Below are 23,086 nucleotides of genomic sequence, written 5' to 3' on the forward strand. Positions count from 1 at the left end.
TCCTTTTAGCCTTTTGCTTTCCATTAATTAATAGATACATATTAAGAATTCGCACTCCAAAAATACAATGTACCTTAAGAGTTGCATTTAAAGTTATTGTTAGCTATCTACATTAACTCACATACTACCGTGTGCTTATGTTGAGTATCAGTAAAGTGCTTTTATTTTTGAAATATTTCACTCCACCGGAAGTAGTTTGAGTGTTGTTTTTTATCAGCATGCTTGACTGTTTTATTCCGGTAATCTGCGAGGCGGCGATAAGAAGGAGTCACCGGAGGCGGGACTTCTACGGAAGGCTGCTGGTGTCGATGATTCACCGTGTGGTAATGTTCACGGCGAGAGGAGAGCCAGTGACTGAGCAGAGTGCACCATCATGGGGACGAACATGGTCTCACTGTGGCTGATATGGGGTAGGTTCTCACACTGCTATTGTCCTGCTTAAATATAACAAAGTTTAAGAGAGTTTGGATAAAAAGCTGTTAATGTGCTGTCCGCAATAGTGGAGGAAGTATTCAGTTCCTTTATTTAAAAAGGTAAAATTACTTCTATAAAACTTTAGAAAATACTCTTTCACATGTAAAAGTAATCTCCAACAAATGCTTCTTTTCTAAAAAAGTATGTAAGTGTAACTTTAAATGTTAAAAGTAGAAACATGTTCCCTTTACTATTATAGTAGCCTATATTATATTATAGAACTTAATTATTATTGTTATTACTAATGCATCATGTAAAAGTAGCATTTTACAGTTGCAGTTAAGAGGGAGCTCATTTTGAACTATTACCTTATTATTTCTATTGTTGATTGATCTAATGACTATTAATTGCTTGCTTAGTCTGTAGGTCTAAAAATACTGTAAAAAGCAAGTAAGGTCCTCACAATTACCCATACCCTAAAGTTACCTTCACGATGCTCAAAACTAAAAACTATTACTAATGTGTTAACTTGATTAAAATAATAAAAAGGAAAGCAGCAGCTCTTTGTTGGTGCAGCTTGGACACTTTACGGTTTTTTGACGATTTTTCTGTCAATAGACTAATTACCTAATAGTTTAAACTGTACTGGTATAAACTGCTAGTTTGGTAAATTACAAAGATCATATTTTTGTTGTCAAATAAGTAAATAGTGCAATACTCTGTTATATAGTGGAGTAGATATTTGTAAGACTAAAGTACAAATAACTACGTTTTTAAGTAAATTAATTTACTTACAGTCCACCACAAGAAAGAGGAAATATCAATCAGCTCATATTATGTACTTTTACAGATTTCTAGGATTTCTCTTAGAAGTCTGTGAAACAGATTAAAGTGCAGTTTAAAGTTCAGATATTTTGGCTTTATATGAGTAATAATGTTACTTGTGTGTGTAGTGTGTCTCGTGCAGAGCTCTGCGATGTTGTCTCATGTAGAGAGATATGAGGTGGTCACACCTCGGAGACTCCCGGGCCGACAGAAGAGGAGCCTGCAGGACAACCAGGTGACCCCTCCTGCCTCACCTAAAAAAAAACTCCCTAAAGATCATTCCTGTTTGTCTTTATTAATACATATTATTATTACAATGTAGTACTACTGATGAATTACTGTGCATGCAGGATTGCTGCTGTAGCCGGTACTATTTAGGAGTTCCTCTTTACTACTCTATATGTTGGATAGTGTGATCTAAAACAGTGCGTTATATTATATGACTTGATCACTTATTTTGTATGAATACATTATATTCAAAGTAAACACAATTGTCAAATAAATATTGTGCAGTAAAAAATCTAATGTTTCTATCTACTTTGCACCACTGTGTTATGATGAAACTACCAACAGTATATAAAGTAAACTCGCTAAAGTTAGGTTCATCTTCCTCTCTAGCTATGACAGGGCTGTTCAGTTTGAATTCAAAGAGTTCCAGTTACTACACTTTGCATCTAAAAATATCCTTAATATTTAAACTGTGTCCTATAGCCTCACTGTTGCCATTAAATAAAACTTCAAATAAATAAATAATAACAATCTAATTTCCGAGTAAGAGCTCATTTGATTGGATTAGATGTGCCTTTGATCTGTAGTCGCATGTCAGAGAAAAAGCACTCTCCGTGTAGATCAATATTTACATTCATTTATCACAATTGGTCATGGGGACACTTTTGTGCATCACTAACAGTAACCCAATAATAGGCTATTATATGAAAAAATACAATATTATTCCACCAATAATTCACATTTACCTGTAGCAGAAATTGTTTTTATTACTGTGGCATTGCTAATTTTACACAAATGAATGATGTGAGTGCTTCCACTATATTTAATGAGTGTAATTGTTAGTTATTTATAGTTGTTGTATGACTGACGGACATTTTCCCACAGCTTTATCCTGACACGATTCAATACCAGTTAGCCATTGAAGGGAGGAACCACACAATGAATCTGGAAAAAAACAGGTAAACCATTTTTTGTTTATCACATTTTTTCTTTTGAATCACTTTTAAACATGTATGTCAATTTTTTTAATGATTATTTATTTTAGGAATCTCATTGGGAAAGGCTACACTGAGACACACTATTTAGAAGATGGGAAACGGGTTACAACATCGCCTAATGAGGTGAGTTAGCTTTCACAATCTATTATTTAACCTAAATACTACATCATTATCTAAACATGTGTATACCTTACCTTAATAGTTCATGTGGAACTTCTCATTTCACCTTACCAGTACTTTGGACTCTACGTGAACACAATACGATAAAGATCTACAATTCCATACCTGTGATTCACAATTTCATGGTCATTAGAAACAAAGAAGCGCTTTGTGAGTCCTTTTACTCACTGATATCTTTAATCTGATGAATGTATTCCTGTCCAGGAGCACTGCTACTATCAGGGTCACATTGAAGGCATGGAGGACTCTTCAGTCAGTGTTGGGATTTGTTCAGGCATTAGGTAAGAACATCTGGATATTTTTACAGCCTTAAACTTCCTATTTGTAATATTCCACTCAACATTTCTCCAATAGCAGTTTCTAAAACCATGTGTTCTTGTGAAATGTTGCTTCACTATTGAAATGAGGTAACCATATCGTATTACTTCACCCTCCCTGCACTATAACAGTTTTTTTAGTAAATTTTTTATCTTTTCATTGTGTTTTGAAATGTCTTTCGGAGGACTTTCTTAAACCACAGTTGTCTGTGTTTGCAGTGGCTATGTGAGAGCCCAGCAGCAGGTGTACCTGATAGAGCCTCTGGGACAGTCTGATAATGGGGGCCATGCAGTGTACAGACCGGAGGACTTGAAGACCATCAACTCCTCGTCCAAAACCCCCCCGCTGTACGACCAGGACCAGGCCCAGGACCCGCGGCTCTCCAGCCTCTTCAGATCCAGATCATGGGTAGGTGACATGGGTATGATTTCATAGTAAACCATAAATAAATATATGGTTTATTCTTTCAAATAAGAATATAAATATAAGAGCTGTATTTCTGTTTCCTTCTTGTCTTCAGAAAACCAAACCCGTTTCAGGTCCACAGAAGTTCGTTGAGCTGTTTGTGGTGGTGGACAATACTGAGGTAAATACATTAATTTTATTCTTTTACAACTTCCATGTAATGAAGTTCGTCCTTGGGCCTAGAGATAGGGGACTTGCCGAAATAGCTTTACGAAATTGCCCCCATGCATGCCCACGTGCAATGGCCATTGGTGATGGTCAGCAGACAAAGTCTGTATAGTTGGGTTCACCTCTACACAATCCACTGGGTCTGTAACCCTAATCCAAGAGTCGCCCAGGTTGAGAGCTATTGGGTGTTTGATTCCAAGCTCATGAGCGCTGCTGTGTTGGAGTGTTCACTGAAGAAGCAGAGAGTCGCCTCTAATCTGTTACTGAGAGGAAGTCTTTGTTTGTGCCAATGCCCTGAGATAAGTTCAGAGTATCTGGCGCCTCTGCGTCTCCTGATGGGATCATAAAAAGATACTACCTACTGTAGAGTCTCTGTAAAATGTTCTGACTAACTTATGCGCTCGCATGTGCAACGAACGAGGCTTTTTTAAAGAATGGTGGCCAAAATGAATTTCCTCTTTTGAATGACTGGGAAATAGGGAGAGGAGCACAGACATCAGGAAGGTGCTTAAAGTGTAGCCAAAAGCGGGCATTAGAAGAAGTTCTAGGACCTTTTCTGGTTGCTTCTTGGGTGCATCCATTTGGAGGTTTTGCAAGTACGTCCAACTGGTAAGAGTTCGGGTGGACCTAGAAAAGACTGGGTATATTCTTTATCCCATCTGGCCTCGGAATTCCTTAGCAGGAGTTGGAAATGTTGCTGGGGAGAAGGATGCCTTAAGGACTACCTTAACGGCAGAGAATGAATGCATGGCTGGATATATGAACCTGATCATGTTCGTCTCTTCTCGTCCTCTAGTATAAGCTATATGGAAGCGAGACTAAGTCCCGGGTCCTCGGAGCTATAAATCACGTTGACAAGGTAATTTCTAGTTTGGAACCTGTTTGCCAAGGGCCGTTCTATCAGGGCTCTTAGCCAGCAGCTCTCAGCTCATTCACTCCTGACTAACGTTGATTCCTCTGCCTGCAGCTGTATCGAGCTCTGAACATTCGCGTCATGCTGGTGGGCTTGGAGATTTGGACGTACAGAGACTACATGGATGTTGACACTAATTCAGAGACCACCCTAGACCATTTCCTCCTGTGGCGGCAGGCCGATCTTCTGAAGAGGATCAAGCACGACAATTCCCAATTTGTGACGTGAGGATCAGTCCGTTATTTCTGTGCAGATGTTAAACACAGTGATGTTTCCAGTTTTACCTGATGTTTGGCTTTTTTCTCTGAACAGTGGCAAAGATTTTGACGGAGACACAGTTGGGCTGGCAAATAAGTTTGCCATGTGTACCGAAAACTCAGGTGGAGTCAATCAGGTATAAATTATGAACCATTACTTACAATTATAATTTAACTACTGGAGCAGAAGGGAGTGTTTTTAATAATTTATGAACCATCCATCTGAATTTAAAGCAACAGCTCTGCTTTTCTTATACAGGATCACCATGGCAACCCAATAGGCCTTGCCTCTACCATCGCTCATGAGATGGGACATAACTTTGGCTTGTCACATGATGCTGAAGGCTGTATGTGTGGTCCATCGTACAGCAGTGGGAACTGTGTGATGGCAGAAAAACTCAGGTAAGGATGTGCCTGCAAGTGGACCTTTAAGTCCATCATGCTGCAACTTATGCATTAAAATAAATAAAAATCACTGTGAATAAACAATTAAGCAATCACTGTCTTCTGGAGTCCACATGCTTTTGGCCATTAAGTATATTTACTGTTAATAAAAAATGCATTTTATTGTAGGCAAAGCTGAATCTATTTACTCTTCTTCAGGACAGGAAATCAAGCATTCCCAGAGTTTTTCAGCGGCTGCAGTGTGGAGCAACTAGCCGAGTTCATGGCACGGGCGCAGCCCAGCTGCTTGTCCAGACCCAGCTCCATTACGAACATCGCTGCAGGTCCTAGCTGCGGCAACAACCTCCTGGACCCCGGAGAGGAGTGTGACTGCGGCCCTGTGGAGGTAAATCTTTCAGCAGTGTCTGAGGATAATGGCACTGGTTGGAACAGTCATTTTTGAAACCTTGGAAAGTTTAAATATAACCTTTGGTGAAGGAAGCACCCTTTGGGGTTTCTGTTTTAGCTGACTGGTGTGGTTTCCTGCTTGCCAGTCTACAGCTAATAAAAGGGAAGGCAGTGGTGATTCATAGCATCCCAAGCTGGAGTTTGGCCTAAAAAATGAAAATAGTTTTCCTGTTTGCTTACATCAGAGACACTACCCTTGGCAAATAAACTGCTTGTGTTGAAGATATAAATCTGATCTGTTTAAACTTTCGTGATTGTAATTCCTGTTGTTTAAACAAACATGATCAGTGAAAAAGATTGTCTTTATTCCAGGAATGTCAGAACCCTTGTTGTGATGCCTCGACTTGTCGTCTGACTGAAGGATTCCAGTGTGCTCAGGGAGAATGCTGTAACAACTGCCAGGTACTTTAGATTAAAACAACTGCGTAATCACAGTTGCTATGTGAAATTCCACCTGAGGACCATTTTACAAGAGAATATGTTGCCAAGCACTGGGATGCTTTACAGCTGTAGTCTGAGCTAAATGCTAACATCAGCATGCTAACATGTTCCTGATGATACACAGGCAGGGGCGGACTAGCCATTGGGAATACCGGGAGTTACCGGGCCGGTACCGAAGTGGGCCCCCCACCCCCGTTTACAATTGACTAGCGGTACCGAGTTCGGTCGGCCGGTCGAGTTTCCCGGTCTGATTTTTAGTCCCAGTCCCCCCTGTACACAGGTTCAACTTTACCATATTAATTGTGTTAGAATGCTAATATGTGCTTCGTAGCAATACACTGATGGGAAGTTATTTTTTGTTTTAAATATATATTTGTTGTCAAAACATAGTCTTGGACAAATTACAATTTTGAAAAAGTCTTGGGATCACCCAAATAGGATCCAAAATGTTAACCTCAAGGAGGCACTACAGGAAATGGCAGAGGATCACCAAACTCATTAGGGTCCATCACCTGGGGATAACGAATGTCTAAACTATTTGTATTGCCAGTCCATCTAACAGATGTTTATATATTCACACCGTTGCCGTTTGCACTTAGAGAGGAGTCAGAGGATTAACAATTTTAGTTTATATATGAATGTCAGTTATACATTTCATAGCACTTCATCAAAACGTTTTTCAGTACACTGTTGGGAAAATACTGAATGAACTCCTTCAATATCAGAGTAGCACATGATAACAGAGGCCCATCTGCAGCTGTGTACGTAACATATGGCATATGATAGCTATGTGACAACGATTAACATGATGATTCAGCCTCTATGGAGATAGAGATATGACAAGCATGATCCTTTCTGACGTGGGTCTTAGCTAATCCAAACTAAACATTGAATTCTGCTTTGAGCCGGTATTCCTGCCTCTTGTGACTGTAACCCTCTCTTGTATAAGCATGTGAAGGACACTGTTCAGGAACTAGTTGTACCAAATACTCTGTATGTGATGACTACTTCCATTCTTGAGAGGATAATAAATACATGCATCCTGATATTGAAGCTCAAGCCAGTGATGAGTGATATTTTTCTGACGGACTGAAACTCAAACAACATTACCGGCAGAAAGGCTCAAAGAAACCTCTACACTGTGAAAGCCAGATCATCTCCACCATCAGTGGACATTGAATGCACTCTACCAAAAGACCAATCATACAGACACACCCTGCTTCTGACTAATAAATGTGGGCATTACAATAGCACCAGGACAGCATTAGTATGATAATAACAGGAAACAGAGGGTGATATCCTGCTGTGCCCATGTGCTTTGACACACCACATCCTTCCTCTCTAAAGACAGTTTCAAAGACTGGAAGAGGTGGTGGAAGTCTTGGGCTATATAAATAAAATGTGATTGATTGAAATTCCCCTTTATGCTTAATAAATCCCCTAACACTAACTTAAACCCACAGCTCAAACCGGCAGGAGGTGTATGCAGAAAGTCAGCCAGTGAATGTGACTTGCCTGAATACTGCACTGGAGAGTCAGAGCAGTGTCCTGAAGACAGCTTTGAGATGAACGGCAAGCCGTGCTACGACCGGGCGCAGGGCTACTGCTCCAATGGACAATGCCCCACACATCAGCAGCACTGCTGGAGGCTGTTTGGACCAGGTATGCTCCCCACAAAAACACAGGTTTCACTGCTTTCAGTTTTTCTTGTATAAAAAAGCTACGCCTCAAGGGGCATAAGTTAATATTAATATGATTTTCACAGAAGTACCTTAGGTTACTTTAAGAGTGTGCATTTGTTTTAAATAAAAGGACTACAGGGAATTTAATGAATATTACTCTCTCATAGAATAAAAAAATGTTCACGCATCTACATAAGTATGTTTTTAAAATGTCCATCTTCCGTGATATCCCAACATTATATAACACTCCAACTCTGAATAAGGCCTTATTATGCCTTTTGGAGTTTCCCCTTGCCTGTAGTGTGTTATGTAGGTTTGTGTGCATGTAATTGGTCTGCTAAGACATTTTATATTGGACTCTTTTGTTTACTTCCATTGCATGGTGACATCACTATGTAACACTTGCGCTGCTATTGGCTAGTGCCCCAACACATTGTTCTAATAGGCAAAAGGGCAGGACATCTCTTAGCGGTTGACCAATCACAACAGAGCCAGCCAGCTAACCAATCAGAGCAGACTGGACTCTGGTTTCAGACAGAGGGTGAAAAGAGGTGCTGCAGCACAGGCAGTATGAGACAAATAAAGCATGTATGGAACATTAAACATGTCATGAACATAATAAGTCCCTTTTAATCCCTAAAATGATCCCCTAAACTCTTCTTATTTTACAATGTCTGAATGTTTTAAGGAAATTACAGCTGTGACCTATTTAAAGTAAGGGAACATTGTGGGTAAAGATATAAGTGTAAAAGACAGATAGAAAGTTAATAAATTAAACTTCAATTTTGGAGATTAGGATATTTCATACTTTCGATTCATTTTTATAATCTCTTTTTGATGGCTTCCATACAGTACTTTAAAATGCTAACTAGAATATCTTCTATCTTCAGGGACCAGAGTTGGATCAGATGTGTGTTTTAATCTGAACAAACGGGGCGAAGAAGGTGCAAACTGTGGAAGGGACAAATTCAGCTACATCCCCTGCACTGCTCCGTACGTATGCTCAACATTTATACTGAACTTTCTGCTGAAAGCACAGTGCGGTTTACTTTTTGATTTGATCTCAACATGCCCCTGAAGGAAACCTAGCACACAAAATGTAACTGAAAAGTACTGAAGACATCTGGCATTTTGACTGTTTGAGGCTAGTTTGTGCAATGCTGTAATCTGTTAACAAGCTCTCTTTTTTTTCTTTTTTTTTTATAGGAATCTGAAGTGTGGGTCTATGTTTTGTGAAGGAGGAGGCGAGTCTATCTCAGGTAAAAGGGCAGACTTCCGCTTGTTCGGCTTAGAATGTAAACTAGCAGTGGATGACGATAAGACCAGAAACATCGACATGGTGCCAAAAGGAACTAAATGTGGACCAAACAAGGTAAAACCTCCTGTTGGGAGACGCATTACGTGGAGTTTTGTGACTTATGATGGATGTTTTGCTCAGAATCAAACATTTGTGCGCAGGTTTGCCTTGACAACAGATGTGTGGATATGTCAGTTTATGGGAGAAAGGAGGACTGTTCAAAGAAATGCAACAACAAGGGGGTAAGTGAGTTATTTTTGGATTTAAAATCACTTGCAGCTGTTTTCAAAAATTGGACTTCTCTGGGGCTTGACTTGTCTTTTAATCAATGTATTTGCATTTTATATTCAGGTGTGTAACCACAAGAACGAGTGCCACTGTGACCCTGGCTGGGCTCCACCCTACTGTGACATCCAGTATGCAGATTTACCTCAAGGTACACGACACTTATCTGGATCTGATATTTTGACAGTAGATATATGCAAAGTCCAATTTTGTGAGCAGCTAAATACAAAATGTAAAATTGGTTTAAACCGTGAGCTCTCATTGAGCAGCTCAGACAGAAACAAGTCTCAACTGCTCCATGAATCATTCTTCCAGTAAGAAATATAAATGATTTATTATAAGAGATCTGCTATTTCTTCTAACTGACCTAAGTGTTCTTGATGTATCTTGGTGACCTCAGTTATTATGAGTCACAATTGTCATTCAAGCCACACTTTTCCATTTATCAACTTATAGGAAGTTGCCTTTCACATGTAACATCACATTTGCAAACTAGTTAAGAAATCATTTATTCTTCACAGTTAACAGCTACAAACGAAATGAATAGGAAGGAAGGACACTTTGCGGTCATCAGTTTTGAAATATCTTGGCGCCACACTTTCTTCACATTTCATAACTGTTTTTCATTTATGCTCTTATTTTTTTATACCTATAATGATCTTATAAACGTGTGCCTCAGAAATACTTATTTACATTAATCGTGACCAAACCGTTTTGAGACCCACTGATAACTTAGACTAAAGTTAACTATCTAAACACTGAGAGTCCTTTAGTTCACCTGAGCTGAGGTTATCTGGGACTCTCACTCTGACAGGAGAGTTCCCCCTCAACCTTGTCGTTGAAAAAGCTGCTTTGGCTTATATCCGTTAGCGTAGCTACCACCAGATGCTAACCACAACGATCTCCGGTACCGGTGCGCTCTTGCTCGCTCGCTCAAAATGGCTCGTGACACACACACACACACACACACACGCAGAGCAGAGCTTGAAAGAAACACAGAAACCCAGAGAAGTAGGCTACTTGTACTGTAGCATATTTTTTTCAAATTATGAATTTCACACATAAAAAAAAAAAGACACATTTATTGGAGGTGCTTAGGGGGTGCGATGGCTATCCTGGGGGGTGCTTCAGCCCCTCTGGCGTCGCCACTGACTAGAACAGAACAAAGAACCTGTTAAACCTGTATTCTAAGTAAGGTGATAAGTCAATGATATGACAACATGACAGTAATGGTGTAAGACTGTTGGAAATTACTGTTTTTCTGAGCAACATATCAGCTTCCTTCTCGTTTTTTGACGAAGCTACTTTATCAAAACCACAAGAGGAAATTCCGTATTTGCTCTCTATAGTATTATAACAATTTCCTTGTTTTAACATGATCCTTTTTCAATTGTAGAATGTTATTTGTTCACATCATTAGGGTTTAAAGCAGGGGTGGGGAACCTCCAGCCTCCGGGCCGTATACGGCCCGCGAGACCATTTGGTACGGCCCTCGAGGTAATTTATAAACACACGCAAAAAAGAAAAAAATTCAAGAAACCTAGACCGCAAAATAATTAAACAAGCTTGTTTTCCCTGGCCAAGGTCAGGGTCCTTGAACACAACACGAGCCTAACCTGTCATCACGTGGTATATGTCTCGTCTGACAGGAGTGTAGTTCTAACGGAGAGCACCAGAACGCGGCTCCGGGCCGGGACTTCACAAATTGCAATACCCATAAGGAGCTGTACACATGCCGCAGTTTTTGCGTGGCTGTGTCTTTAGTTGAAAGCCCAGTGGCGATCTGTTCATCTGTCATACTGATCATACAGTCAATAACGTTGTTGTTATTAGCATCTGGTTAGCTAGCTATGCTAACGAATATAAGAAGCTTTTTCTCCAACCAGTGAGGTAAAGGCACATATTTATAATCATTATAGTTATAGAAAAATAAGAGAATAAAGTAAACAGGTATACAATACTAATATGACAGTAAAAAAAAGTTGTTATTAATAAACAAGAATACAGTTTAAAAGGGAAGTGATTTGTAAAATATCCATAAAGAAAAAAATCTGCTTACTGTTCTGTTTCATATGGGTGTTGAGAGATGTATCCATAGATCTCTTCATGTTGCTCTCAAAGTGCACCAGATTGATGCTTTTAACCTCAACATTTAAAAAAAATCTTCCTGGTGGTGCATGCCCCCAAACCCCCCTAGATGAGGTTAGATCCCCCCCCCCACACACACTTAAATCATGTCCACATTGATATGAAACTAAATACATTTGCACACATCTTGTGTCCATATCTTTCTGTTTTGGTGGTCATGCCACGGTGCATGAATGCGCGGGTCATGGTCAAATATCTGGATTAAGAGGTTGCTTTTTCTTTGCACAGCATGAAAGAAACGCGAAATGAATGGGCTGTGATTTGAGTTTTTTAAGCAGACGTTGAGTTCAATCATTTGTACGGCCCTCAAAGGATGTTGTAAAAATTGAAATGGCCCTTGAGAGGAAAAAGGTTCCCCACCCCTGGTTTAAAGAGTCATGTTCTAACCCCTCAAAATGTTACATTTTTTGACAACAGTCAAACTGTGGCTACATGACTTTGCACATAAAGCTGTAAACAGAGATAATGTGTACAATGTGGCTCTGTAACAGTTTGATATCCCTGCCTGCAGTTCAGAGTGGGATAATAGCCGGAGTGTGTGCAGCTCTCTCCATCCTCCTGACCATCACCGCGGTGACTGCAGGGCTGATGTGTTGTAAAAAGGACAACACGGACAACTTCACCTACAAAAGGTAATTCATCCTAAAATGTGTTCTCTTGTCTGTTTTCTCTGTTTCCGTCTTCCACATTCCAGTTAAATATATTTTGTTTCTTTTACAGGAAAGTGAATTCTGCTCCAGACAAGCTGAATCCGATGTTTCAGGACGGGAGTGTTAAAGACAGACCTCAGATCAGTGCGCCCACTTTCATGGCGTCAACAGCAACACAAGCCTACGCTCCTCTGGTTGTTACCGTGACTCCCAGCAGAGCCGCTCCACAGGTACAGACAGCACCGCTACAAAAAGGATTACTCATGGAAACTCATTTAAAAAAATCATTAACTCATGTGTCATTTCAGTCAAATAGCTTGGAAAGGTTGCTATGCCAATGCAAAGTACTGTGATGGTTAATAATTGCCTTTTTCTTCCAGCCACCAAAGAAACTGTCTCCAGTCTCTCCTACAGCACAAACTGAGCCGGTAAGATTAGAAAAACAACAGCTTGCTATTTGATCTAATGCATAATGCAAACTAAAGATCATATTCAGGGTTGGCGTCTTAAGACGGCTGCTTACATCTAATTTATTTAAGCTATGGAAATCTCTGAGACAGATATGTGGTGTGTAACTGCTTAAAGACCTGCATTCTTTTCTTAGAGTCAACAAATCCCACGAAACGACTAAAGCAAACATTGTGTTGATCTGTGTACATTCCTACTGAACAGTTATTTTCAAAACAGCTAACAAATATTTAATAGTTTTTGAAGTACTCTCAGAAGGTGGCCAACTGTACTCTTTACCCAACGTCACTCAATCAGGGGGATATTGTGCATTTGTTGGGGACTATTTTCAGCAGAAAAGTAATCAATATTTGGTGCTGTAGTGAGTATTAGCAGCACTACTACGGTGTAGTGGCCGTTTGTCCTAAACTTAAACTCAAAATAAGTTAAAACCTTCAAACGGATCACTTCTGGCACCCTGGGCAGGTAATGTACGCAGTGTAGAAAGTCAACCAATTTCCAGGCATGGGTTCTGTCGTTGAGGCTGGTTTTATTGTTTTCTCGGTCACAAACAATTCTTTCTCCTTGTACAAACAATCCTCTCTCGTGCTGGTAAAAAACCATGTGCCCATTACCCAGGTGCAAAAACAGGTGGTCTGCCACTTCCTGCCTATATACACCCTTGCCTGTGCTCACCACTACCTCCAGGTGTCTAAACCAAAAATCACACTAAATAAATTAACCCAAATAAAGACTAACATATAAAGCAAAGAAATTAACTAAACAAATTATTATTAACTTAACAGAATATTACCACAAATATATACTTCTAATGTGAGCAAAATCATAATAAACAAATTAAATGACAAACTACAATTACTATATGCAAAAGACTGTGTAGCTCTAACACTCCGGCCCCTAATTGGGCATTTATCACAATTACTAGACTTAAAAAACATGGAGCTACACACTAAACATGCATTCTCAGGCACTGATGTCTTCTCTGGCAAACCTATGAAGGAAAGGTGTTATTGATGGAAAGAGACAGAGAGAGAGGCAAAGAGAAAGATAGAGAGTCCATGCGGTCACAGTGTTGCCTCCAGCAGCAGGCACAGCTTCGTCACAGGCCTCTCCAGGATACTGGTCTTTGTTTGGAGACGCACAGAGCGCACATGGCCATTCACATCTGCTCTGACTTCTAAAACTCTCCCCATCATCCAAGATCCTCTTGGGGCTGTAGCGTCTGCCACAAGAACAACATCTCCAGGTATGAGGTTTCTTCTTAGTGCTGTCCATTTTTGTCTCTGTTGCATCAATGGCAGGTACTCAGAAACCCACCTCTTCCAGAAGAGTTGCGCCATGTACTGTATCTGCTTCCATCTTCTCCTAACATACAAATCATTTCTGTCAAACAGTCCTGGTGGCATAACTGGTTTGTTTTTCAACAACAGAACATGATTCGGAGTAAGGGCTTCCAAGTCATTCGCATCACCTGAGGCCTTTGTGATAGGTCTATCATTCAATATTGCCTCAACTTCACAAAACATTGTTTGGAGTCCTTCATCGTCCAAGGTTTGCTGTTTAAGGACTGAGTTAAGCACATTCTTCACTGAACGAATCAGGCGCTCCCAAACACCACCTTGATGTGAAGCTGATGGGGTGTTGAATCTCCATTCTATGCCGTCCTGAAGAAGGGCTCCTTGGATTTTGTCATGATTCAGAGCAATCATATTCTCCTTGAGCTCACGGCTAGCTCCAATAAAGTTGGTTCCATTGTCAGACCTGAGAGTGGAGACTGGGCCTCGTCTGCAGATGAATCTTCTCACTGAATTTATACAGGAGTCCGTATCCAGCGTGTGTGCTACTTCCAAGTGTACAGCGCGGCTGGTCATACATGTGAAGAGCACTCCATATCTTTTGAGAAGACCCCTGCCTCTTTTAACTTCAATGGGCCCAAAATAATCAACGCCAACATGAGTGAAGGGAGCTTCATCAGGCAACACTCTCTCGACAGGTAAGTCAGACATTTTTTGTTCAAGGAGTCTTCCTCTTTGGTGTCGGCAAACTACACAATCTGATATGACTTTTCTGGCAGCAGAGTTTGCATTTATAATCCAATACTTCCGCATTAATCTGGACAATATGTAGTTTCTTCCAGCATGACCTAGCTGCTGATGAATGTGGCGCAGAATCAATGTGGATACATGCAGGTCTTTGGACAGAATAGCAGGACGTTTAGATTCAACTGGCAGCGAGGACTTGCTAAGCCGACCGCCAACTCTGAGGATCTCACCTTCCATCACTGGGTCCAATCTGTACAGGGGACTGTCTTTGGATATGGTTTTCACACCACTCTGCAGCGAGGTGATTTCCTCCTTGAACCGTTGATGTTGCACATACTGGATGATTGTCAGCTCTGCTCTGGTCACATCTTGAGGTATCAGACTCTGTCCTTTAAGTGTAGACTTAAAGCTCTTCATTTGGCTTTTAACCTGTTGTTGACTGAGTTCAGCAGAAGCACAAAGCTCCTTTCTCTTATGTCCCAATAACACAAGAGTCTCCTTGAACTTAAGAAGCCAAGCAACAGCTACTTGCAGTCTCTTCCAAGATGAAAAGTGATGAATCAGGTGGCTCATAGCATTGTCTGTGTCTTTAACAACAGCATTCACAGTCAAGTCCCTTTTCATCTCAGGGTCAGCACCAGGGATCATCTGAACATCTACGTCCAATTTAGGCCATTCATCCTCGGACTTGTAGAGGAAATCAGGTCCCATCATCCATCTCCTTCCATTCAGGAGGTCCTCTGCCCTCATTCCTCTTGACGCCTCATCTGCAGGGTTCTCCTTAGTCCCTACATACCTCCACTGGTCAACATCAGTTGCCTCTCTGATGACTGTAATTCGATTGGCCACAAAAGTATGGAATCGCCGGCTTTCATTGCATATGTATTTCAGGACTGTTGTGCTGTCGGTCCAAAAAACAGATTTCTCCAGCTTAATCTGCAATTCCTTTCGTAGCATGCGGTCTACTCTAACAGCGAGCACTGCAGCTGTGAGCTCCAAACGAGGAATTGTCATTTGCTTCAGTGGAGCAACTCTGGCCTTCCCCAGAGTAAAAGCAACATGCACTTTATTGTCCTTTTCCAGTCTTAAATACGATACAGTTCCATACCCGACCTCACTGGCATCAGAGAAGTGATGAAGCCGAACAGTGACAGGGTTGCTAAAGTCTTTAGGCTTGACACAGCGATCAATCTTGAACTCCGCCACCTTGTGGAGATCTTCCAACCAGCCAGCCCATTGCTTGGAGAGAACATGGGGAATAGCTTCATCCCATCCAAGATTTTTTCTGCACAATTCTTGCAGTAACATCTTAGCCATCATGCTGAATGGAGCAAGGAAGCCTAATGGGTCGTAGAGGGAGCTGACCACTGAAAGAATTCCTCTTCTCGTCTGCGGTCGCTCTTGTAGAGAGGCCTTAAATCCAAATTGGTCCGTTTCAACGTGCCACTGTAGTCCTAATGTACGCTCAACAGGAAGTTGATCTGTATCCAAATCCAGGTCCATCATGTCCTTTGCTCTTTGGTCTTCGCTGACAGAGCGTAGCACTGCACGACTGTTACTGGCCCACTTTGACAGAGTGAATCCTCCTTTGTGCAAGAGTGCAGTTAAATCATGAAACATTTTCCTAGCTTCCTCTTCTGAGGCCACTGAACGGAGGCAGTCATCGACATAAAAGTTGGTTTTCACTGTACTCACAACCTCTGGAGGGAAGTGTTCTGCGTTGTCCTCTGCAGTCCTCCTCAAGGCATAGTTGGCACAGCCTGGCGATGATGCAGCTCCAAATAAATGCACCTTCATGCGGTATTCCTGTGGTGCCTGTGCGGTGTCACCATTTGGCCACCAAAGGAAGCGGAGAAAGTTGGTGTGCTTATCTGAGACATGAACCTGATGAAACATGGATTGGATGTCGGCCACAATTGCAATAGGCTCCTGCCTAAATCGAACAAGAACTCCAATGAGGCTGTTAGTAAGATCAGGGCCTTGCAAAAGCTGGCTGTTGAGTGATGTTCCTTTGTATGAGGCTGCACAGTCAAACACAACTCTGAGCTTGCCCTTCTGAGGATGATACACCCCATGGTGAGGGATGTACCAAACGTTCCCATTGTTCTGTGTCAGCTGGTCAAGAGGCACTGGTTCAGCATGTTGCTGTGTTATCATTTCACTTAGGAACGTAGTATATTCTTCCTTAAACAGACTGTTCCTATCAAACTTTCTTTTCAGGCTACCCAAGCGCTGTTCTGTAACATAACGATTATCTGGCAGAGTTACATTTTCTTTTCTGAATGGCAGGTCAATGCAATAATGGCCTCCAATTAGTTTTGCTGTGCTACTAACAATATCCATGAACTTAATGTCTTCTCTGGACATTTCCAACTGCTCTTCTGACGACCTCTCATTGAAGTCATGGTTATATTGTTGTACAAGCATTTCTTGCAGGTGTTCAACAGAGATATGGTTTGCTGATACGGAAGAATAGCCACTCTTACTTCTGCAGCCTCCACCATGAAGAGGACCATTAAGGACCCAGCCAACTCTGGTTCTGACAGCATAAGGCCCTTCATTCTGGCTGTTTATCACCTCCCACGGCTCCAAGACCTTCGGGGCGTCAGTTCCAATAAGCAGGTCAACACTTGCATGAATGTCATAGAGTTTTACATCCTTCAAATACAGCCATGGATCAAGATCTGCTTGTCGTGGAATGTTAAGAGTAGACACAGGCATAGTTCTTTGAGTTAAAACATCAGGAAGCTCTATAAAATTTTCAGCACCCATACCAGACACTTCAAGACCCGACAAAACGTGAGTATCCACAACTTTTCGTTGTCCCATTGTTTTTAACAGGATGCTTGTCTTCTTACCCCGCACATCCAGTCTTTTTGCCATGGCTTCAGTACAAAATGTGCCGGAACTGCCCGGATCCAAGAAAGCATATGTATGCATGGTCTTGTTTGTCAGTTTACTTCTGACCTTTACTGCAACAATTGAAAAGGTGGAATCATCTTCCACACCGGCCCCAATGTGGCCACACGTCTGAGAGGTTACATTTGGCTCATTTGGAGGACTCAGAGAAGGTTTGGCTTGTTTTTCGGATGTGCCTTTATCCGGTCTTTCAATGTGGAGGACTCCAGGGCGTTTCTGGTGACATACATAACAATCCAATCGACTCCTGCAGTCTTTGCTTGTATGGCCTACCTTCAGGCAACCGAAACAAATACCCTTGTCCTTGATGAAGCTGATCTTTTCCCGCTGTACTTTGGCCTTAAACTGCCAGCACTGATCCAGTGTGTGGCTCCTCTGCAGGCAGAACAGACAGCAATGAGTGGAGGTGATTTTATTAGTATATCCTGCAGGCCGTGCCATAGCGTCTTCCCTCATAGGAGTGACATTTGTAGCGTAGCTGCTTCCCTTCCTTCTGTCTCCTGGCTGGCTGCTTTTGATGACTTTGGGGATATTATGTTGAGAGTCTTGGATGTTTCCAAAAACTGGATCTGAGGCAACTTTCACTTGTTTCTCAATACAATTTACGAGATCGATGAATGTAGCCCTCTCCCCCCTTCTTTCCTTCAGATCACATGCAACATTCCTCCATTTTTCTCTCAGTTTGTAAGGAAGTTTTAAAATGATGCTTCTCATGTTAGATGGTAAGTCCAGTTCCCTCATATACCTCACTTGTTCTGTTAGATTTGTACATCCTCGGAGAAACAGAGCGAATGATTGTAATCCTTTGATATCTTCACTTTTAATAGGGGTCCAGTTAAATATTTTCTCCATATAAGCATATGCAACTTTATGTTCATCTCCAAAGTGCTGTGCGAGAAGACTTTTGGCTCTTTGATAGCCTTGATCTGGAGGTAGATGCTGACAACTATGCACAAGGTCTTTAGGCTGCCCCCTAGTGTACTGCTCCAGGAAGTGCAAACAGTCGCTCTGATTGTTGGTTTTCTTCTCTACTGCATTTTCGAAAGCTCTAATGAAGGAGTCATATTGAATAGGGTCTCCATCAAAAACAGGGAGATTTCTTGTAGGGAGAGCAGAGTACATATTTTGCTGAACCAACAATGCAGTGATTTCGTTTTGTTTGTGCATAATGCTCATCATGTCATTCTGATTGTTACCAGCAGTCTGTCTTTCTAGATATGGAGCTTCTGGCTTAGCAGGCCTTTCATCCATTTGTGCAGCATATGCAGATCTTTCTTTTTGCCTTACAACTAGTGCAGGATCAAGGGGGGCTCGGACATGATTTTCATGTGGGACAAAAGTGTTGGCTTGGGGATTTAAACTGATGGACCTTTGAGCTTTGCTTCTCTCCAAATAGGAGTTCATTCCATCAGATCGAGCCGACCCACACCGTGAAGAGTTCCTTTCTAAAACTTGAATCTTTGCATTAGTTGCCGCTAAATCAGTTTCAAGCGCCAATTGCTCCTTTTCCCTGCGGAGATTTTCCTCTTGTGCTTCAATGTGATGCATCTTTTTTAAACCTTCAGAGCGTTTGAGAAGAACTGCTTTTTCGGCCTCCGCCTTAATGCGCGCTGTGGATGTTGCAGACGTCTTTGATACACCAGTTGCACGTGATTTTACAGAACTTCCTTTTACACTTGAGATGTTAGAAATACTATCCTCAGGTCTTATTTCATCAACACATTCTACGTCGGAAGGTTGATGTTCAATTGGCTTCGAATATGGACGACCGATTTTAGACAGCCACTGCTTTACCTCTTCAATAAATTCACGACATGATTTCATCTTTTTCTCAAAGTTCGTAGTTTTTGCCTGAAGTGTTTGATCATCTTTTGGTAGAGGCATTTCCATAAACACTTCGTGCAAACTGCATGCATCTTCGTAACACTTAATGAACAAAGCGAGCTGAGCGTTTACTGCATCGGCATTGTCGTTTAATTCTAGTAGAGGACGTATTTTATCCATTAGCTTTTTAGCCTGCTTAGTTTTTGCAGTGCGTTTCTCTTGACAATTTTGTATGTAAAAGCATATTCCTTTTGCGGTCAGTTTAATTGACCGTCTTGATGCTGGCCTTTCCTCATCGGATGCCGCTGACTCGTCACTCATCTTATACACTTGCGGATAACACTGCGGTCCCGCAATCAGGCAATAAGTCGAGCAAAAGGTGGCAACACTATCGAAAACAACTTGGTTTAAAACGAACAGTTCTTTTTCATCCACATAAGTCACAAGCTGGGCCTACACAAGGCTTTATCTTCTCATGAATGAAGGCCGTCTCTTGCGTCAATAATCCAACAAAGCGCACAGCGAATTAAAGCAGTCCAAGTTTATAACTGAGTCTTTTCATAAAATACTGATTTTCACCATCTTCCTATATGGCGTTTTAAAACAGTGTACATACCATGTGGAGATTTCTTAGATCTGGACCAGGTCTTTGTCTCTCAACAGCAGATGCTCCATGAAAAATGATTAAAACAATCCCACTCCAATAGCAGGTCCGCAGGATCGTATTCCAAGGAAAGTTCTTCTTTCTTTAATCCATGAGCGGGTTTTTTACTTGATGTAGTGGCCGTTTGTCCTAAACTTAAACTCAAAATAAGTTAAAACCTTCAAACGGATCACTTCTGGCACCCTGGGCAGGTAATGTACGCAGTGTAGAAAGTCAACCAATTTCCAGGCATGGGTTCTGTCGTTGAGGCTGGTTTTATTGTTTTCTCGGTCACAAACAATTCTTTCTCCTTGTACAAACAATCCTCTCTCGTGCTGGTAAAAAACCATGTGCCCATTACCCAGGTGCAAAAACAGGTGGTCTGCCACTTCCTGCCTATATACACCCTTGCCTGTGCTCACCACTACCTCCAGGTGTCTAAACCAAAAATCACACTAAATAAATTAACCCAAATAAAGACTAACATATAAAGCAAAGAAATTAACTAAACAAATTATTATTAACTTAACAGAATATTACCACAAATATATACTTCTAATGTGAGCAAAATCATAATAAACAAATTAAATGACAAACTACAATTACTATATGCAAAAGACTGTGTAGCTCTAACATACGGTCTTTGTGGGATTGGTACATCATTTATTCTTAAACTGTTGTTAACTCTGGGTTTATGTGTTTAAGGAGATAAAACAATAACACATATGTTCTTCTTTACCAAAGGCAAAATGTCTACCTCCATCTCTGCCTCCTCTGAGTAAACCTCAGGTGAGTCTCACCTACAGTTGCTCTCACCAGGCTCTCTGCAGAGGATGAGTTCACTTTAAAAAGACTGTTCAGTAGTGCCAAAGCTCATCAGTGTAACAACCAACTATTTTGACAAGAGATCAATGATTTATGTTATTTCATGAAGCAAATATGCCAAACATGTGTTTGTTTTAGCTTCTTTAACATGAGTTCTTTATCCATGTCCTGCTTCTCATGCTACTGTAACATGAGAGTGACTACTCTGGGAATCACTTGAGTATTATCGTACAGTTGCTGGCCATTAACAATAATGGCGAAGACTACCTTTCTTTTTTGGGGTCCAAATACAATCACAGAAACATGTTTTCCACAAAGCTCCATACATGGCTACTTCATATATATATATATATATATATATATATATACACGATTGTCTAACTGTCATCTTGTTTGTTTTTCAGTTGAATGCAGCCAAACCAGCTCCTCCTCCTGTACCTCCAGTCAAGCCTAGCCCCCCTCCTGCTGCCAGAGTCAAGCCTAGCCCCCCTCCTCCGCCCCCAGCGAAGCCAAAGACATTCAGACTCACATGAAAGTCTCAAGCAGAAAAACATCCAGCATAGTCGTATATATGGAAAAAGAGCGATCCTTTTTGGGTCATATGTGAGTCACAGATTCCAAAAACGTTTGTCTTGATTCGTGAGTGACCGCGGCTTCACCGACTGAGAATGTCTTTGATGACCAACAGCTCCACGCGGCTGTAGAAAAGTGATTATGGGGTGGAAAAAGAGTCTAAATTTATTTAACTGCCGGTACAGTTGTTTGTCAAAAAAAGTTTTTCCTGCTCACGTTTTCATGTGTTCTCTCTACAGCGTGGGCAAAATGGTGCTCATTTGAAAATGTATATTGATATGTATTGAATGTCTGTGCAAGGGACTGTATGTAAGTAAGGGGTATTTAAGTAGAATTCAATGAGGGTACATTTCCGTATTTCCATAATATCTAAATTGTGTCTTACATGCAGAGGTGGGAGAAGTACTCAGAAGTACCAGGGAAATCCTGCATTCAGAATGTTACTCAAGTCAAAGTACAAAAGCATTAGCATCAAAATATAGTACCAAAAGTAAAAGTAGTCATTGTGCAGATTGGTCCATTTCAGAATAATATATATGATATGTTTAATAATGATTGATCATTAAAGTGTTATCAAAGCTGGTAAAGGTGCAGCTAGTTTGAATGACTTTGTATACTGCAGGGTAGCTTGTGAATTTACTCCAGGTGGAACTAAAGTCTGATTTAACACTTGATTATATTTCACATCATTCATCCAGATCTGCAAAGTACAAGAGTAAAAGTACACGATTGATCTCTGAATTGTAGTGGAGTAGCATTAAATTGAAATACTCAAGTAAAGTACAAACAAATCAAAATGATACTTAAGTACAGTACTTGAGTAAATGTACGTAGGCACCTCCCACCTCTGATTACGTGTATAGCCTTACCTTACCATTTTAAATTTGCTATATACATTTCGATATCATTTCAACATTATTTATTGTCCATTTTCCAAGAGGGTTACTTTTAACAAATAGACATTGTAAATTAAATTAGATTCAAGCCACTATCATAGGTTGCAAACAGAGCTATTTTATTTATTCTATAATTGCTGTACAATTGAATCACTGTTGTGTTATTATGAGATATGAGGGGGGAAGTTTTGCTTATGTATATACAGTCCCTAAACTGCATCTAAAGCCAGTCTGTGCCTTCTACAAGAGTCATCTTTGTGTATCACTTTGCACTGTACTTAAAAACTTTATGTGTGAACGGCACACAGATGACCAGTGTGTGGCTGAAACACTTACATGCTTCTTTGTTTGTCTCCAGTCCTGAGGGTGTGTGTGACAGGGCCTCGGGGAAACACTGCATGTAAATGTGAATATCATTTTTGAATTAATTCCTATGTAAAGCTTTATTTTCGCAACAAATAAAGTGCACTTTATATAAGTATGGTTATTATGTGGATTGGATAATGATGAAAAGTTCTATTTTTTCTCAATGAAGCCTGTTGTGGGAGCTTCTCTGAGCGTCTCTTATGAGCCCAGGAAACACGTCGGTTAGCAGTTCACTCATGTATTTTGGTCTCAAGTGAGAACAAGCGAGGCAGACTGAGAGCTGCTATCATCTCGGTTTCCTGTTCAGGCTTCTTAAACAGCTGGACACAAAGGCTGATGGGTCGTTTGTTCCCATTCTAACAAACTGAGTTCTCGTGGGAAACAAACTAAGAACATTTTGAGTGAAATA

At 40.9% G+C, this 23,086-nt stretch overlaps 1 protein-coding gene across 2 annotated transcripts; it reads left to right on the forward strand.

Moving 5' to 3' along the window:
- Positions 1–286: 286 nt before the first annotated feature.
- Positions 287–22,789, forward strand: adam8b (ADAM metallopeptidase domain 8b). 2 transcript variants are annotated; one of them, XM_079658143.1, is made up of 23 exons: positions 287–410; positions 1,368–1,474; positions 2,353–2,426; positions 2,513–2,588; positions 2,850–2,926; positions 3,182–3,371; positions 3,484–3,549; positions 4,393–4,455; positions 4,564–4,733; positions 4,822–4,903; positions 5,026–5,168; positions 5,370–5,556; positions 5,931–6,020; positions 7,523–7,721; positions 8,632–8,734; positions 8,948–9,113; positions 9,200–9,280; positions 9,390–9,474; positions 11,983–12,103; positions 12,192–12,351; positions 12,502–12,549; positions 20,762–20,806; positions 21,247–22,789. In XM_079658143.1, the coding sequence occupies exons 1-23, from the start codon at positions 374–376 to the stop codon at positions 21,373–21,375; spliced, it is 2,499 nt and encodes an 832-aa protein (XP_079514269.1). In that variant the 5' UTR covers positions 287–373; the 3' UTR covers positions 21,376–22,789. The 2 variants fall into 2 exon arrangements, with proteins under 2 accessions (XP_079514269.1, XP_079514270.1); XM_079658144.1 differs by lacking the exon at positions 20,762–20,806.
- The last annotated feature ends 297 nt before the right edge of the window (positions 22,790–23,086 follow it).

Source organism: Notothenia rossii (assembly GCF_949606895.1).
Source record: "Notothenia rossii genome assembly, chromosome: 11".
Classification (NCBI taxonomy): Eukaryota; Metazoa; Chordata; class Actinopteri; order Perciformes; family Nototheniidae; genus Notothenia; species Notothenia rossii.